The 18861-nt window shown below is 40.4% G+C and overlaps 1 protein-coding gene across 1 annotated transcript in view; it reads left to right on the forward strand.

Moving 5' to 3' along the window:
• The window catches only part of AGPS (alkylglycerone phosphate synthase), a 214174-nt gene that overhangs the window by 185156 nt on the left and 10157 nt on the right, over positions 1–18861 (forward strand). The window contains exon 19 of the mRNA XM_073577433.1: positions 1966–2023. Coding sequence (XP_073433534.1) covers positions 1966–2023 — 58 coding nt within the window. The remainder of the gene's footprint in view (positions 1–1965; positions 2024–18861) is intronic.

Genomic DNA, 18861 nt, shown 5'->3' on the forward strand with positions numbered 1-18861 from the left:
GCATATTTATTACAGTTTGTCATGCTCCAAGTGTCAAGAGCTCCTTTTTACTGATACACTAATGGCGATCTGTTCTCTGGTTTAAATCTTATGTGAAATTTACTTTATATATTAACTGAGATTTCAATGTAGATGTATTGTAGATGTGATCTGTTACTCAATATGAAAAATGAGCTAATGAAGTGAAGCTTCACCCAGTTTATATCTTATAGAGTTAACTTGGGTGTGGAGTTGCAACAATCCAGGTAAATCTACAGTCATGACTGAAAGTGTTGACACCCTTGAAATTGTTCCAGAAAATGAAGTGTTTCTCCCAGAAAATTATTGCAATTACACATGTTTTGTTATACACCTATTTATTTCCTTTATGTGCATTGGAGCGAAGAAAAAAAAAATAAAAAATGGTAAATTGGACTTAATTTCACACACAACCCCAAAAATTTCCGGACAAAATTGTTGGCACCCTCAGCTTCATATTTGGTTGCACACCCTTTGGAATAAATAACTGCAATCAATCGCTTCCTATAACCATCCACAAGCTTTCTTACACCTCTCACCTGGAATATCGCACCATTCTTCTTTCGCAAACTGCACCAGGTCTCTGATATATGAAGGCGCCTTCTCCCAACAGCAATTTTAAGATCTCTCCGCAGGTGTTCAATGGGATTTGGATCAGGACTCATTGCTTGCCATTTCAGAAATCTCCAGCACTTTGTTTCCATCCATTTCTGGGGGCTTCATGAAGTATGTTTGGGGTCATTGTCCTGGGCACTACATTTCAACCCATAATCTTTTGGTTTTCTTTAGATTTCATGATGCCTGGCATACAGGAAAGGCACCTAGTGCCAGAGGCAGCAAACTACCCCAAAACATCTTTGAACTTCCACCATATTTGACTGTAGATACTGTGTCCTTTTCTTTGTAGGCCTCATTCGGTAAACAGTGGAATGATTTGCTTTATCAAAAAAACTCTATCTTGGGCTCATCTGTCTACAAGACTCTTTCTCAGAAGGGTTTTGTCAGTGTCATTAGTGGGGTCATCCTGCGTCTTCTGTCATAACATTTAATTTCATTCAAATTTCGCAAGTTTGCATTGACACTGATGCGCCCTGAGTCTGCAGGACAGCTTGAGTTCTTTGTAACTTGATTGAGGCTGCTTATCCATCCAGATTCTCCTGTATTCCAACTTTTTATCAGGTTTTCTCTTCTGTCCACGTCCAGGCAGATTAGCTACAGTGCCCTGAGTTGTAAATTTCTTAAGATTGTTAGACAAGTGAACATCAAGATCTCTGGAGATGTCCTGAAGTCCTCAGACCGTTCTCTTCTCCTCTTTCTGTTCTCCATTTCTCCTTGCTTAGTGTGGCAAATACAGTGCCAAGACTGAGACAACGCCTCCCCTTTTTTATCTGGTTTCAGATGTTATTTTCATATTGCGCACGCCTGTTACTTGCCACAGGTGAGTTTGAATGAGCATCACATAAGTAAAACAAAGTTGCTTACCCACAATTTTGGAAAGGTGCCAACAATTTTGTCTGGACCATTTTGGGGGTTAGGTGTCTTTTTTTTTTTTTTTTTTCCATCTGTTCTAATGCCCACAAAGAAAATAAACGTGCATAACAAAACATGTATTTGCAATAATATTGTAAAATACTTAATTTTCTGTAGCGACTTCAAGGGTGGCAACACTTTTGGGCATGATTGTATATTAATAGGGTTGATCAGGAGTAAAAAAATATGGCTGCCTTCTTCTGAAAACACAGGCTGCAGACAGACCTCCACGTCGTTAACGTGAATGACGCAGAGCTGCAGTACTACACACAACCTGTTTTGGCTATATTTGGAGGAAAGCAGCCATGTATTTTTTAATCCTGGACAACCCCTCAAGGAACTGCTGACTGGCACTGTCGGGATGAACTGTGTTGCATTTGCTTTTGTAGTAGTTTTATTTATTTTTTTTTCTTTCAGTTTGCTGCTAGGGAAGAGATTCTCGCGAACGGTGGGAGCCTTTCACATCACCATGGAGGTAACACATTATTTTATTTTGTGATCTGTAGGGTCTGCCATTTTATCAAATACAAAGTTGTAGTAATTTTATGAGGCATTGCGGGAGCTCACCAGCTATACCCTAAAATACACAGTCAATTTTTGGTATTTCAGGAACCATGACTTTTTTGTTTTTACTTTTTTTCTTTTACTGTCACTGTAGCTGAAAATTGTAATGGTACCACTTTTGGGCACATGCAACATTTTGATCACTTTTTATTGTATTTTTCATAGGAGGTGTGGCAACCAAAAAATGAAATTTTGGCATTTTGATTTTTTTTATCCCCTTTACAAGGTTTAGTATGCGAGTTATTCAAATCGGTCATATATGAAGCACTGACTTCAGCTAGGATTTATGGGAATAACACCAATGCAGCAACGGGGGCCTTCATTTGCACCCTACAATCATGTTACGGATGTGCGGAAGGGGCCCAAAGGACGCACGGGCAGAATCCCTTTCCTCAAGTGCTGCAGTCAGTGGGTGACAGCGACATTTAAGAGGTTAACGACAGCAATCAAAGTTAGCACAGATCGCTACAGTTAGATGCAGATGTCTGCTGAATAACCTACACGGTGTGGAGTGGGATCAGCGAGGTTCTATTTCCCATTCCATGAGTTATGTATCCATCATGGAGTGTCAAGTGGTAAAGAGTAGTGATGAGCGAACATGCTAGGATAAGGTGTTATCCGAGCATGTTCGGGCGATAACCGAGTGTTTTCTGGCATGCTCGAATAATAAGTTCAATTCCCCGTGGCTGCACGTGTTGCGACTGTCGAACAGCCGCAGCGACTCAACATATTTTTCGAAGACACTCGGTTAGCACCCGAACATGCTCAGATAACACCTTATCTGAGCACGTTCGCTTATCATTAGTAAAGGTCTTTTTAATTGCTGTAAAAGTACATGATCAAGAAAATGTAAAGCATATGCCCTTTTAAAATTAAGGCAAAAATGTATGCATGGGCTAATAAAAAAGAAAAACACACACAAATACTTTTCTTTGGATTTAAAGGGACGTGTTTGCAAACTCCCTAATGGGCATGCAAACTGCAAATCAATGGCAGAAGTCTGGGAGTTAGCCAGGGAATCCATTGAAAATTAGTCAGATCTGTGTGAATGTGCCCTTAAAGAGAAACCATTTCTAATCTGTGGCTGTCCTTAGTAAAGTACACGGCAGGGTTAATGTCAAGAAAATGATTTTGATCTTTCACGGTGAGAGAGGCCATTGAAGATGTGGAATCCTGCTATGGATGCCGAGATCCCACAACCTGGACGTTCGGGCTTTCTCAGGGAGCATTAGGGTTTTCATATAAAGTTGCCTGATCAGGTCATCAGCCAGGATCTGTTGGAGTGTAGTTACCGTGTGATATTGGGGGCATGGAGTTTGTGGAGACAGATGAATAGGAGGGAGCAGACTGTGATTAACATTTAGGAGGGCATAGGGGAGAGTTAGGTTAGTGAGTTCAGGTGATAGGTTTGTCTAAACAGATGTGCTGTTAAAGCACACTTAAAAACATGAGGGCTAGATATTAGTTGGATTGTTTGGGGTAGTGCATTCCAGAAAACTGGCGCAGCACGAGAAGTCTTGGAGATGGAGGTGTGAGTTTCAGGTTATGGAGGATGTTCGTCTTAGATCAGTTGCAGAATGAAGAGCACATGTATGGCGATTGACAGAAATGAGGGAGGAGATAAAGGGCGGTGCAGAACTGTGGAGAGCTTTGTGGGTGAGAGAGATAAGTCTGTAATGTATTCTGCAGCGAATGGGTAACCAGTGCAATGACTGGCACTGCGTAGAGGAGTCTGTAAAGCAGTCTAATAGAAATACGACCCTGGCTGCTGCATTCAGCATGGATTGGAGAGGAGAAAGTTTGTTTTGAGGGACACAAATAAGAAGAGGGTCGCAATAGTCCAGACGAGAGTGATTAAGAGCAACAGCAAGAGTTTTTGCAGTTTCAAAGGTGAGAAAAGTTCGGATTCTGGAGATGTTTTTAAGGTGCAGGTGATATGAGAGACTGAGTGATTGGATATAGGGAATAAAGGAAAGTTCTGTGTCAAATATGACCCCAACACAGCGAGCTTGCTGTTTGGGAGTTGTGGTTCCACCACCCAAGGAAATTACAATGTCGTGTATAATAGGAAGGGTAGTAGAGGGAGGACATGATGATAGAGACAGTAGAGAGCTAATCCTTAGTATTTTGTATTAAAGTGGGGGCGATGTCAGGTGAAAAGGTCTCAAACGCTGGATGATGCTGGAAACCAAATCTGCTGTTTGACCAATACTGGCAGTATATAAGTAGAAGAGTAAGAGACCTAGAATTGAACCTTGAGGAAGAAGGGCCGGCAAAAGATAGTTTTCTGCTGCTACTCCTCAGACCACTCCTTCAATGTGTCCTTGATGCCGATACATCGGAGCATAGTGTCAGTGTCAAATGCGTCCGAGAGATCCAGGAGAAACAGCAGGAAGTAGTGAGCATTGTATTTTGCTGTTAGTAGGTCATTAGAGACTTTAGTTTCAGTAAAGTTTTTGAAGAGCGGAAACTAGACGGTAAAGGGTGTAGAAGAGTTATCTGAGAGATAGCGGATGAGACTGGAGGGGATCAAGCATTCCAGGAGTTTAGAGTTTAAAGAAATATTAAAGACTGGGCTATAGTTAGCAGCGTAATTTTGTGCTAGAGATGGCTTTTTATGTAAAGGGGTTATGATGGCATGTTTTGAATGAAGAGGGAAAGAAAGTGAGAGGTTAAATATTTGTTAGATGGGTAGTGACAGCTGTGGAGAGCGACTGAAGGAAATGTGAGGGAATAGGGTCACTGCTGCAGTTTGATGGGTGATTGGTTGATGGGCGATTGGTGATGGTTAAATCATATATATCCCTACAAATTATCTTTATTGATTTAAAAAACCATGTGCAATGGTTCACACCAAAAAAAAGTGCACAAACAAAAACAAACCATGTTCCAAAATTACCAATTAAAAATGGGTAAGCTAGCGATTGGTGATGGGTAATCATTAAGGTTACTGTCTGAGCTGCCCATCCCCAATTATAATGCAATACGGTATTCAGACATTCAGATTACTGTGCTCTCCTCAGTTTAAGAGACTCACAGAGTTGGTTAAGGGGCCTTCTAGTCAGAAGAGGTGCCGAAGATGCCAGCAGGTAGTATGACGTTTGTAGTGACCTGATCTAGGTGCCATGCTGTGCTGATATGGCCACCGGACCACAGTCCTGCTCCATTCTAACACACACTGTACTATTCATAAGGCTTTATAAAATGCTTTAAATTCTGCAGTAATTAGTAAGCAGATAGTTGTAGGTGAATGCACCTCATTGCCTCCATAGTTATAAGATTATATGCATCAGTCCATCTTATGAGAATATTCAGGCTTGTAAAAGCCAAATACATTCCAGCGATCTACCGTCTAATCGTTATTTTTTAACCTTTAGTATACTGTGTGTAAGAGGTGACACTAGAATGTCTCTAACAGAATCCAGATAAACAATGGCACTCTAACACCGTCTGGGTAAATGCAGCCGGTATCATTGGGAAGACTTTGTAAATGACCTCGAGCAAAGTGTTTTGGTTTAGTTAACTCAGCCGTTACAAAAACAATAAGACATTGATCATACAGTACGTGCAGGTTTTGTCACATTAACAACGTGCATTGGTTTATTTTCTTTCTGATATATCCATTTAATCCAGATGTTCTCTAGTCAACACGGCACAGGCTTCTGGATTGGGTTCTGCAGCAGAGTCTTTGTGACGGCAGTAATACAAAGGGGCCGCCCCTCATCTGGCAAAATAGAGTCAAAAACTTTTTAGTAGCACAGAAATACTTGTATTACATTTTTTGAAGATTCAGGTTATTCAAGTAACTGGGCACTTACAAATAACCAAATAATAAAAAACTGTACAGTGACTCAGTGGTTAGCACTGCAGCGCTGGAGTTCTGGGTTCAAAACCCACCAAGGACAACATCTGCAAGGAGTTTGTATGTTCTCCCCGTGTTTGCGTGGCTTTCGTCCGGGTTCTCAGTCTTCCTCCCACAATCCAAAGGCATACTGATAGGGAATTTAGATTGTGAGCCCCAATGGGGACATTGCCAATAATGTCGGTAAAGTGCTGTGGAATTAAAGGCGCTATATAAGGAAGTAAAATAAATGAAAAAATAAAAAACATCAAGAGGATTTGTTATCTTATTTCACAATGTAAACCTCATACATTGTTAACTAACTAGTAGTGAAGAGCGAACGTGCTCGGATAAAAGTTATCCGAGTATCTCGGGCACGCTCGAATAATATGTTCATGTCCCTGCGGCTGCGTATTTTGCGACTGTCTAAAGGTACTGTCACACTTAGCGATGCACCAGCGATCCCGACCAGCGATATGACGCGGTCAGGATCGCTGGTACATCGCTAAGTGGTCGCTAGTGAGCTGCCACACAGGCAGATCTCACTAGCGACATCGCTGGGGACGGGGATCGCTACTTACCTGTCAGACGAGGCGATCCTGCGTCCTCCCACCCGGCTCCACGCGTCGCTCGTCCTCACAGCAGGAAGCTGACGACGAGAAACAGTCCTGAGCGTTCTCGCGCGATCAGCGATAACCAGCGGGGGAGCCGGTCGTAGGTAAGTATCAGACACAGAGATATCGCTAGCAATATCGCTATAACGTCACTAGTTATAGCGATATTGCTAGCGATATCTCTTAGTGTGACATGACCTTAACAATTGCAAAACATGCAGCCACAGGGACTCCAACATATCTGAGCTCATTCGCTCATCTAACTAGATCTTAGTTTTGATGAGAATAGTATACCTACTTAGACAATCCACGACTCTTTAAGAAGGTTTGAGGGTTTAATGCCATCTCATTCCACCTAGTCTGGTTGACTTCTCAATGTCCCTCCTCCCTGATGAGATATCACATTGCTCAGTAGAAGCTGTAAATCAGGCTGCGTGGACAGAGATTGAATACAAGTAGATACATGAGATCTCTGAGTGCACATGCTAACCTTTATTTCATTGTCTGTGGGTCTGACATGGCCGATTTATTTTGCCTTCCCCATCAGTCCGATAGACTGTGAATGGAACAGAGGTTGTACGTGCATCTTCACACCGTTCAACTCTGCAGAGTCCAGTTTCTTACTTTGAAGCCCATGTTTGGGATTGATAAAGGTCCCAGAGGTCAGATCTCCAGTGATCAGTAAGTTTATAACTTTTTGGATTATGGTAATAACTTAAGTATTTTTTGGGGATCAATAACCAGTCTAAACTATTAGGTTTATATTTGCAAAGAAAGACGTAGTGCCAATAGTTTATTTTCCATTGTTGTGTTGAATCACAGCCTGTGAAGTCTGAGTATGACCTGCCCATGTCTTGTTGTTGTGCAGTGTCTGACCTAGCCCTATACATCAGTTATTCACATTTTCAAACTTTTTGATTGAAACTTTTTAGAACACCCTAACTGTTTGAGAGCCAAACAACATTCGTCACCTGGAGGACATGCTCTTAGTTCTTGTAACTAGAGGTAGATATTGTACCAGAGCGTTTTCTGCAAGTGAAGGAAACAAAAATCCTGATTATACATGGAAACTTCAGGAGAGTTTTATGTGACAATGTAGAGCGTTAGAACTGTATGGCAGATTAAAAAAATGCTTATTTTTATAGTATTTATATGGAGGAGTGGCTCCTGGGGTTCTCTGTGGGTATGGCTTTAGGGTGCTTTGCTAAATTATTCCCTGAGCCATGCTCCTTTGGTAAAAACCATAAAAGTTAGCACTAAAAAAAATAAAGCCCATGTCTCTAGAACCATATTTTAAAGAAAAAAAAAAAAACACAAAAGGAAAAAGCAAAACTGAATACTCAAGGGAGTAGTAGAAGTAAAATAAGAGCGATGTATGGCCACTTTTGACCTGGTGACAGGTCCTCTTTAAGCTGGCCATACACCTTAGATAACCATCATAGCCCCCATAAACAGTAGGTGGTCAGCTGGTCCTTCCAGAATCCGAGACTGTATGAGGCCTTACCTCACAGTTTCATTGCTAATCTAGGGAACGTACCCTTGCTGCCACTCGCTGGTATTAGGGCCTTTAGTTAGAGGATTTTATATTTTGCCAACTTCTAACCTTGTAGTAGACAAGCTGTGTGTCTACCCTGGCTACAAGATTAAGGTTGTATAAAGGTATTTGTAGCTTTTTTGAGTAAAGGAGAAAGCTTCTCAGGAATTGTCATAAAGCTCCAAGTAATTTCAAAAAGTTCATTGTATTCTGTAATGAAAACATCCAAAATTTCCCTCTACGAAGAACTGAGGAAAGTTCTGAAACTTTTGTAGAAGTTACTCTTGAGCAAAGCCTTGACCAGACCAGTCGTCTTTAAGACTTCCAGCTTGTCTCATACACGGAAGGTAATGAAGATTGGATTTGTTTTAACATGTGGCACGTGAACTTGCTGCTCTGAATTAACAAAATGGAATCCTCTTTATTTACTGACCTCCAGGACGTGGCCTGACATTCTTAGCCAAGCTTTGGAGTTTCGGCAAGAAAAGAGGGCGATGGGCGGGGGGGAAAATATTGATGCTATTTCTCTTGTAGTGTGGGTCCTGTAATTGTGATTAATAACAGTTGCTTTCACTATCTAGAAACAGACAGGCTGGTTTGCCTGCCTACAATCATGCTGTGATAAATGGAGCTATTTTAACTCCGTTTTTGTGTATTAAAGAAAACAGATGTAGTCTAAGACTTGAGGCTATGAGGAAGTATAAATGCTGCTTAACTCAACTTCCCAGCACTTGTTGTTGTAAATGAGGAGCCGGTCAGCCCTCAGTCTTTACTGCTGAGGAGCTGTGAAAACTGGGACCGGGACGGGTTTATTTATTAATTTTAGTTTAAATTTCAAGATATATAAACAAAACTAACTTTTTTCTTTTGATTAGAATTTATTAGTATTATTTTATTTTATTTTTTTAAAGACCTTCCACAGTTTACTTCCACCAGCTAAAAATGGGTGCTGGTCATTCGATAATCCATGTGTTTGACCTGTTACACCGCTCTTATTAGAACTGTGGTGTAACGAACTGTCCCAGCATTTATAGTGTCCGTGCCATGCTCGGGAGAGAGAAAAGAATCAAGGTTCATGCTGAAAGACAGCAAGCAGGGTTCATGAAAAGTGTGAGTAATAGAAAAACTTTATATAATTGCATAAATTAAACTTTTATGTCCCATAAACAATAATTTAAAGGGAATCTGTCACCTCATTTTTGGCCTATGAGATGCGGCCACCGCCATCAGGGGCTTATCTACAGCATTCTGTAATACTGTAGATAAGCCCCCGATGTAACCTGAAAGATAAGAAAAACAAGTTAGATTATACTCACCTGGGGGTCTGATGGGTGTCGACGTCCGGACCGGCGCCTCCCATCTTCTAGCAATGATGTCGTCCTCCTTACTTCTCTCTCGGCTCCTGCGCAGGTGTACTTTATGTGCCCTGTTGAGGGCAGAGTACTGCAGTGCGCAGGTGCCGGGAGAGGTTCAGCGCCTGCGCCGGGAGAGGTCCAGCGCCTGCGCACTGCAGTACTTTACTCTGCCCTCAACAGGGCAGATAAATACGCCTGTGCAGGAGCCGCGGCAGAAGTAAGGAGGAGGACATCATTGCTAGAAGATGGGAGGCGCCAGACCGGACCGCTGCGGGTGAGTATATTCTAACTCGTTTTCCTTATCTTTCAGGTTACATTGGGGGATTATCTACAGCATTACAGAATGCTATAGATAAGCCCCTGATGGCGGTGGCAGCATCTAATAGGCCAAAAATGAGGTGACAGATTCCCTTTAAAGGATTAATGTGGATGAACTGTCTGTACCGTGTGTCACTCCTCGTGAAACATAGCATAGTCTGGTGTAAAAATACTGCATTTTACAGTTTTTCACTATTGTAATCGTGGGGAAAAAAAAAATCATAAGGCGCTTGTCCTTAGGATTGTAGGTCTGTGACATGTGGGACCCTTCCCCGATTAGCAGTTACAGGGCTTCTCTCTACCAAAAATTGTGTCAATTGTTCCTCGAACGTTTCCGTGATATGATTGATGTACAGTATGATGACTCAGAGAACGTCTTCTAATTTTATTGCTGTTCTCTAGAATTCTTTAAGGGATGTGCTTGTTGCATAGATTACTTTTCTCTTTTTTTTTTCACTTTTATTTACAAATACGACTTTTTTAAATTGCATTATGGCAAACTTTTTACTGTCCGTGACTACGACGATGAAGAATTAAAGGCATGGTCTGAAACTAACACTGTTCTAATTCCAAATGTCCATCAAATGTAGTAATGTAATTGCTTCTCTAATAGACCTTAATTAAAATTTCCTTACCGTTCCCTGTCCACTCTATGTAACGTGTGTGTATGGTATATAGATTTACTGCACACAAAATATAGTTGGTCTCCTCTTTATTGACTGTGGCGTCCTGCTCATGTAATGATCACGCAGATAATAGATGTCAGATTTTTGTTTTTTTCCCCTGGTAGAATAATATAACAGGCTAGGATATTCATTTTTTTTTTTTTTTTTTTTTCCCGTTACGGAACTTGAGGCCAATTACATAAAAACCGCTGGAACATAACCACTCTAATCTGTCTTGTGCCACAATAAAAATAATAAATGGTAACAGTATGTTGTGAAACAACTTTGTGACATGTCATCAGTGCAATGTTCTGTACCTTAAATCCTTAACCATCCATGATCAATGCGTGTCCACCACGAAGGACCGCTTTTTTCAGGCTGACCTCATAACTACAGAACCCTTTGAAGGTTTTTCTATAGACTTGTTTGATTTATTATTCCACCACTTAAGTCGCTGTTTTCTCCTTTTTTATCAGCCTGGTAACATTTTTGTGCTTAGTTTAAGTGGTGTCAGTGCAGTTTAGATTACTTCACAATTGGTGGCCGGTGTCTCCCGATGTGTCCCGAGAAGACGCCCTCCCGTCCCCACACTAAGCTATTCTCTTGTAAGGCCTTTATAGGTATTGTATAATTATATAGCGTTCCACAGGGGCAATTTCCAGTTATGCAAGTAGGTAGTGAAATTTCATATCCAAGACACACAAGGTCATCATTGCTCATGGTAAATGTCCTGACGAGCATTCACTCGTTTTCAAACAGGAAAAAGAAAATTATTGTATCTCTTAATATAGGCAGTAAAATTGGTATAATCTTTAGACCATTTTTGTCCCAGAGTGGGTGGCGGTTTCGTGCCCTTTGTTTAGACATAACATCTTTTCCTTTTTTTGTGTTTGTGTTCTCTTAGTGAGTAGGGGGCTATGCTTTCTGCTTTTTTTTTATTATTATTATTATTATTATTATTATTATTATTATTATTATTATTATTATTATTATTATTTTATTTTATACTGTGATTTGAAGAATAAAGATTTGTAATTTTGTAAAAAAAAAAAAAAAAAATCCATAAAATGATTTTTTTTTTCTACATTTCAAAACTGTCTGGATTTAAGTAGAATTAACTGATAGCGTGGCAAATTGAATCTTTTTTTTTTTTTTTTTGCACAATTACCTTACTATACCAAAAAAGCCAAAATATCTTAGAAAAATATAAAAATATATATTTTAATTTAAATATCTGTGTATTACTGAAGGCAACTTTTTAAATATAATTTTTGGATAAATATTTATAATATTTAACAAAAATTTTTTTTAAAAAATTGCCTTCAATGATACACGGTTAAAATGTATATTTTTCTAATTTTTATTTTTATTATTGGTCTGGTGGCATTTCCTTTTGTTAGTGTTGTCTTATTAAAAGATCATCTATTTTGGGGATCTTGGGCTGATGCGTAGCCGCTGACCCCTGCGTAAATTGTCACAGTTGATCTGTGAGTGGTGGACAAGATCTATAATCATTGGCACGTAATCAATGAGTCCAATAATGAATCGGCTCCAAATAAAAGTAATGACCGCTGTTTTCTCGAGTGGTTTTTTTTTTTGCCTCAAGAGTTGAATGAAGATGAATGGATGTATTAGTAATTTGTATTTATTACTGTTGTCCACACTCATTATAAAAATGAACCAGTTTCTGGATTAGGCTTGGTATTTTCCATGCTTTGTGAGTCTAGTTGATCAGTTTTTGCTCATCAGAAAATGGGAACACTAGCATTTTTTTTGTTTTTATAACGCATTTTATTTATCTTCTTAATTTGTAAATATTGGAAAGGCTTTTCACTAATTTTTTATTTTTTTGCATTAATTTTTTAATCTAAATTATATGAATTCTACGAATCCTCATATGTACGCTGCAGCACAAATTGACCTGCCGATTAAAGAAGCACTCCTCCTCCCATCAAAGTATTTATCCCCTTAATATATTGCAGTCATCATATTATACGAGTACTTACAATTGCTCATTTGCCTTTCTACCCAGTTAATTCTTCTCTTTTCCATTAGGACTGTGACATCACGTGATTAATAACTGACTAGCTAAATCCTTCTAAGCTCTATGTAGAAACAGGAGGTCAATTTTTCCTGCGTAAGTCACTGCAAAAAAGTCCCTGGCAAAGGCAAGAGGGAGCAGCTGGGCCAGGAGGTGAAGAGGTGAATGACTCATGCAGGAAAAAGAGAAGAATTAGCAGGGTAGAAAGGTAAAATGAGCAGTTGTAAGTACACAGTGCTATATAAGATGATGGCTGCAATATATTAAGATAAAACTTTTAACACCTTCACGACCTTGGTTTTTTATGTTTTTGCATTTGTTTTTTGCATTTACGTTTTTTTGCTCTGCGTCTTCCTAGAGCCATAACTTCTTTTTTTTTTTTTTTTTTTTCAGTCAATATGGCTGAGATCAGATGTTTTTTTTTTTTGTCTTGAACTTTTATATTTTGTAAAATATTTTTAAAAACCTTTTCTTTTTTTTTTCTACTTTTCACTTGCTTCAATAAGTGACTTGAAGCTGCAATAATCCGATCGCCTGTGCCACATATAGCAAATTTTTAGCAAAATTGATCATGTGCTATGAGTACCAGCGATCATAAGTCTGGCAATGACAACCACAGGGTTCTCCTGCAGACCTCGGGGTTGTAATTCCAACTCATCAGTACCCTGCAGTCATGTGACAGGGGTGCCGATGGGCCATTATTTAGTGACACGCGTCTGGAGCGGCCATGTTAAATGCCTCTGTTGAAGATTGACCATCGTTGTTAGGGGCACATGTCAACTGATAAGTTCAGCTGTCATGTGCTGGAAAAGATGCGGCCTCAGAGCCGGGTCCGCATGGAATACAAGGACACGACCAATGACATACAGTGGGGGAAAAAAAAGTATTTACTCTGCCACCAATTGTGCAAGTTCTCCCACTTAAAAAGATGAGAGAGGCCTGTAATTGGCATCATAGGTAGACTGAGAGTCAAAATGAGAAAACAAATCCAGAAAATCACCTTGTCTGATTTGGCAAGATTTATTTTGCAAATTATGGTGGAAAATAAATTTGGTCATTAACAAAAGTTCATCTCAATATTTTGTTATGTATCCTTTGTTGGCAATGCCAGAGGTCAAAAGTTTTCTGTAGGTCTCCACAAGGTCGGCACACACTGTTGGAGGTATGTTGGCCCATTCCTCCATGCAGATCTCCTCTAGAGCAGTGATGTTTTGGGCATGTCTGTCACTGGGCACCATGGACTTTCATATCCCTCCAAATGTTTTCTATGGGGTTGAGATCTGGAGACTGGCTAGGCCACTCCAGGACCTTCATATGCTTCTTATGAAGCAACTACTTTGTTTCCCTGGTGGTGTGCTTGGGATCATTATCATGCTGAAAGACTATCCACGTTTCATCTTCAATGCCCTTGCTGATGGAAGGAGGTTTGCACTCAAAATCTCATGATACATGGCCCCATTCATTCTTTCATGTGCACGGAACAGTCGTCCTGGTCCCTTTGCAGAGAAACAGCCCCAAAGCATGATGTTGCCACCCCCATGCTTCACAGTAGGTATGGTGTTCTTTGAATGCAACTCAGCATTCTGTCTCCTCCAACCATGACAAGTTTTGTTTCTACCAAACAGTTCTACTTTGGTTTCATCAGACCATATGACATTCTTCCAATACTTTTCTGGATAATCCCAATGCTCTCTAGCAAGCTTCAAATGGGCCCGGACATGTACTGGCTCAAGCAGGGGGACACGTCTGGCACTGCAGGATCTGAGTCCCTGGCGGCGTAGTGTGTTACTGATGGTAGCCTTTGTTACGTTGGTCCCAGTTCTATGCAGGTCATTCATTAGGTCCCCCTGTGTGGTTCTGGGATTTTTGCTCACCGTTCTTGTGATCATTTTGACCCCATGGGGTGAGATCTTGCATAGAGCCCAGATCGAGGGAGATTATCTGTGGTCTTGTATGTCTTCCATTTTCTTATTATTGCTCCCACAGTTGATTTCATCACACCATGCTGCTTGCCTATTGCAAATTCAGTCTTCCCAGCCTGGTGCAGGGTTACAATTTTGTTTCTGGTGTCCTTCGATAGCTCTTTGGTCTTCACCATAGTGGAGTTTGGAGTCAGACTGTTTGAGGTTGTGGACAGGTGTCTTTATACTGATAACAAGGTCAAACGGGTGCCATTACTACAGGTTATGAGTGGAGGACAGAGGAGCCTCTTAAAAAAGAAGTTATAGTTCTGTGAGAGACAGAAATCTTACATGTTTTTAGATGACCATATACTTATTTTCCACCATAATTTGCAAAATAAATCTTGCCAAATCAGACAAGGTGATTTTCTGGATTTGTTTTCTCGTTTTGACTCTCATAGTTGTGGTCTACCTATGATTCAATTACAGGCCTCTCTCATCTTTTTAAGTGGGAGAACTTGCACAATTGGTGGCTGACTAAATACTTGTATATACAGTGCCTTGCGAAAGTATTCGGCCCCCTGGAACTTTGCAACCTTCTCCCACATATCATGCTTCAAACATAAAGATACCAAATGTAAATATTTGGTGAAGAATCAACAACAACTGGGACGTAATTGTGAAGTTGAACGAAATTTATTGGTTATTTTAAATTTTTGTGGAAATTCAAAAACTGAAAAGTGGGCGTGCAATATTATTCGGCCCCTTTAACTTAATACTTTGTTGCGCCACCTTTTGCTGCGATTACAGCTGCAAGTCGCTTGGGGTATGTTGAATACTTTCGCAAGGCACTGTATATACGTCATAGGTCGTGAATGGGAGCGCTTCTTTAAATATCGTCTGCAACGCAATCTGTGAAATATACAATAACTCTGTGGCATTTCAAGAGCAAAGTCTCCAACTGTGCAAATTTTGCTGTGGAAATGCCGCCTATGTGGTCTTACCTTTAAAACCTTGAGGATATGTTCACACTGGGCAAAGTTATTACAATTCGTAATGCTGCTTGTGTGAAGAACCACTAATATTCACAAATGTTTTGGGATGGTCTCAATACAGGAGAAATATGGATCTCCGGAAACCTATTAAAAACTGGGCTGATGAATCGAGACTGGCGTTTTATATGCTCGTCTTGATGGAGGGTTTGCTGGGGGAATATGCACCAAATTCATTAAGAGGAGATCACTTTTGAATGAATGTATTGCATATCTCGGTTGCTGTGCTCCAGCATATGAGATCTACTCCAGTTATGGACTGGAGTACATTTAGGATTGCGCTGCGGGTTTTTCCGCGCGGAAACGCAGGTAAAACCGCAGGTAAAGTGATCTGCAGTTTTCCTGCGGTTTGATCTACGGTTTTGCCCTGCAGTTTCACACCTCTACGATGTTAAAGGTGTGAAACCGCTGCGGAATCCGCCCAAACAATTGACATGCTGCGTTTTGTAAACCGCAGCAAAACCGCGCGGAAAAAACCGCACCGTGAGCACAGCGTTTTTGAAACCCCATAGGGTTTCATTGTACTGTACCATGTCAGCGGAACTGCTGCGTTTCCGCAGGGGCAAAACCGCTGCGGAAACGCAGCAGAATCCGCAACGTGTGCACGTAGCCTTAGTTTGTAATTTTATGCTTATTGTGTGCCACAAAATGATTAATTTGCTGGACCGTGCTCTCAACGCCCCTCTCTCTCTCATTGCCTCTTTCATAAAAAAGTAGTTGAACCTGGTTTGAAAACGTGAAATATGCCTTAAGGTTTTTTTGCCCCAAATTTTGGAGACCTTGAAAAATGTTTTGTTTCTAACTTAAGCTGTTTATGTACACGTGTCAGTTTTTACAGAAAATATACTTTACTGTTTATACAAAAAAGGATGAGGAAAAAAACGCTGCAGAAATTAACGGTGAAAATAAAGCAAATCACTGAACATATACTCAGGAATTTTTTTTTTCTTTTATCGGAGACAGAAAAAGTAAGTTTTATGGAACTTATTGCAGCTCCTCCCCTCTCCATGGAATTTTAAAAGCACCAACTGTCATCTCCTATCTCAGTAACAGTTTGCACAGAATACAGATTTTATAGACTTTACCTATGAATTGAGAGTGAAAGGTCAGTCCAGGAGAAGAAAGAAGCCGATTTCTCTGAGATATATGAGAAAGTTGCTTTTTTTCACATTTACGGCAGATCTATGAAATAATTAGTGATGGTTACGCTTTAAGCCTCTCTCTTTCCTGAGGTTGAGTCTTACATCCTGCAGTAAAGAGAGTTCTTACAACGCTTGTAGAACACATTGCATTTCTGGTTATTGCAGCCACTCGGACCACGTTCCAGTAGACGTCCCACAATCCAGGGACACAGCCATTTATGGAGATCCAGGACGATTTTTACTCCTTTCCCTTCTTCTCCTTTCTTTGTTTCCACTCTGCTAATCAAATGCACATTACATTTATTCTAGTAAAAGTGTAAACCATAGAAAATTTGACAAGATAGATGTGTAAATTATCACTCTGACAGAACTAATGATGCACTCCAAGCACCTTCTGTTTTCCAGCACTTGGCAAGCGACTTCATTAAATATGCAATGGCCGTTTGGTGGCGGCTCTCACGTTGGTTGCTTTCCTTGTGGAATTGCTGTATTTCCTGAGGTGGATGAGCAGGCAGGCAGGCACGTTGGCTGCTGGACCGCCCGCTGTGGCTCTGATGTACTCCATCTTGTTTGTGCAGTTGTTTGAAGTATTTTCAGGACAATTGCATCTATAACCACAGGACATATTCCCCGCAGCTACGTTCTAGACAGCAGTAAGAGAAACCCAGGCAGATTATGTTCTGCCTTTTACCTACCTATAATAATTCAGCCTCTGAGAACCAGAAACTATCTATAAGCTCGTTTATTAAAAGGAAGATTAACATGAAGCTGCAGCCGTGACTTGTATGTGCTGGCGCAATAAATAAGAGATTTATCAGGGATTTATCGTATGGGATTCCAAAGGATACATGATGAAAATTAGATGGATGTTGAATAGATCTATAATAAAATCAACACACTCTGGGAATATTTTGTTATCACAGGATAAGAAAAATATGCAGATAAATAGTATATAAAAAAAAAATCAATTTTATTGACGGCAGATTAAAAATAATCTATTCCCAAGGAATACCTCTAAATGAGGCTACACATAGAGTGAAATAGTACCCAGCTCAAGAGCGAGGAAAATAGAGGGTGTCTGATCCGACATATGTAAGGTAGAAGCTAATAAAGTGCAAGTGCTGTTGATGAGTTCACCCTTTAATAGTCCTCAACGCCAGATAAACGAAAGCTAGATAAAGGAAGTACTGGGTTTAGAATAGAACAAGTAAGTAGTGATGAGCGAATGTGCTGGGATAAGGCGTTATCTGAGCATGCTCGTGTGCTAATAGAGTGTCTTTAGCGTGCTTGAAGAGTATGTTTGAGTCCCCGCGGCTGCATGTCTCACAGCTGTTCGACAGCTGCAACAGGGATTGTCTGTTAGGCAATCCCAACATATGTTGCGCGAGACATGCAGGCGCGGAGACTCGAACATATTTTTCAAGCTGAAGATACTCAGCACACGAGCATGGAGAAGAACACCTTATCCCAGCACATTCCCTCATCACTGCAATCAAGGCCGTCATGACAGTATAATGATGTAGAGTTAGTGGTACCTAAGTAGCTCCTTTGGTTGTCTGCAGGGTTCAAGCAATGTGTCCCTCCCCCTCTACCCCCCCAGAAGAAGGGAGGCGAAACTGTGTTGGGGTGGAGGGACACATGTTTGTAGGTATGCACCCGTTACAAAGTATAGGACTATTTGATACATTTTCTCTAATAAAATCAGAAATATGCAAAAGGGGTTTTCCACTATGATTTAAAAAAAAAAAAAAAAAATTAATTGAACATATTTTAAAGAGTACCTATAACCAATATATTTAGTTTAAGTAATAGCTCTCAATGATCCAAAGGGGCATGTTCTCCAACAACAAAGGGAATTACTATAGTAAAAACTTGGCCTTTAGTCATGGGCTAAAAAAGAAATTGGGAGAAGTTTTTTTTGCAAATATTAAAATTGAAAATCCATAGTTCTTTGGTGCTGAAGAACCTGCTCTTTTGGATTATTCAGAGCTATTTGACCTGGAAGTCATACCAGTGCACACCCAGACCACAGACCATATACCCTGGAAGTCTCTTGAGATACTTTTCTCTAACATATAAGTGGTGAGCTCAATTGACAATCTGTATTTTTTAAATAACAGCGACTAGCTAACATGTTCTGCAGATCGGTCAGGTTCAGATGTTGCGAACCCCAGTGATCACACTGCACATAGTGCTGTAAGCGCTCATAGACTTCTTATTGGGCATACACAACACTCAGTGTGCACTCAGGAAGAAGCGTCTACCTGACTAGCTGAGAGCTTCAGA

The sequence above is a fragment of the Dendrobates tinctorius genome, unplaced genomic scaffold (genome assembly GCF_039654945.1).
Source record: "Dendrobates tinctorius isolate UK_male_01 unplaced genomic scaffold, ASM3965494v1 ptg000056l, whole genome shotgun sequence".
In the NCBI taxonomy this organism is placed as follows: Eukaryota; Metazoa; Chordata; class Amphibia; order Anura; family Dendrobatidae; genus Dendrobates; species Dendrobates tinctorius.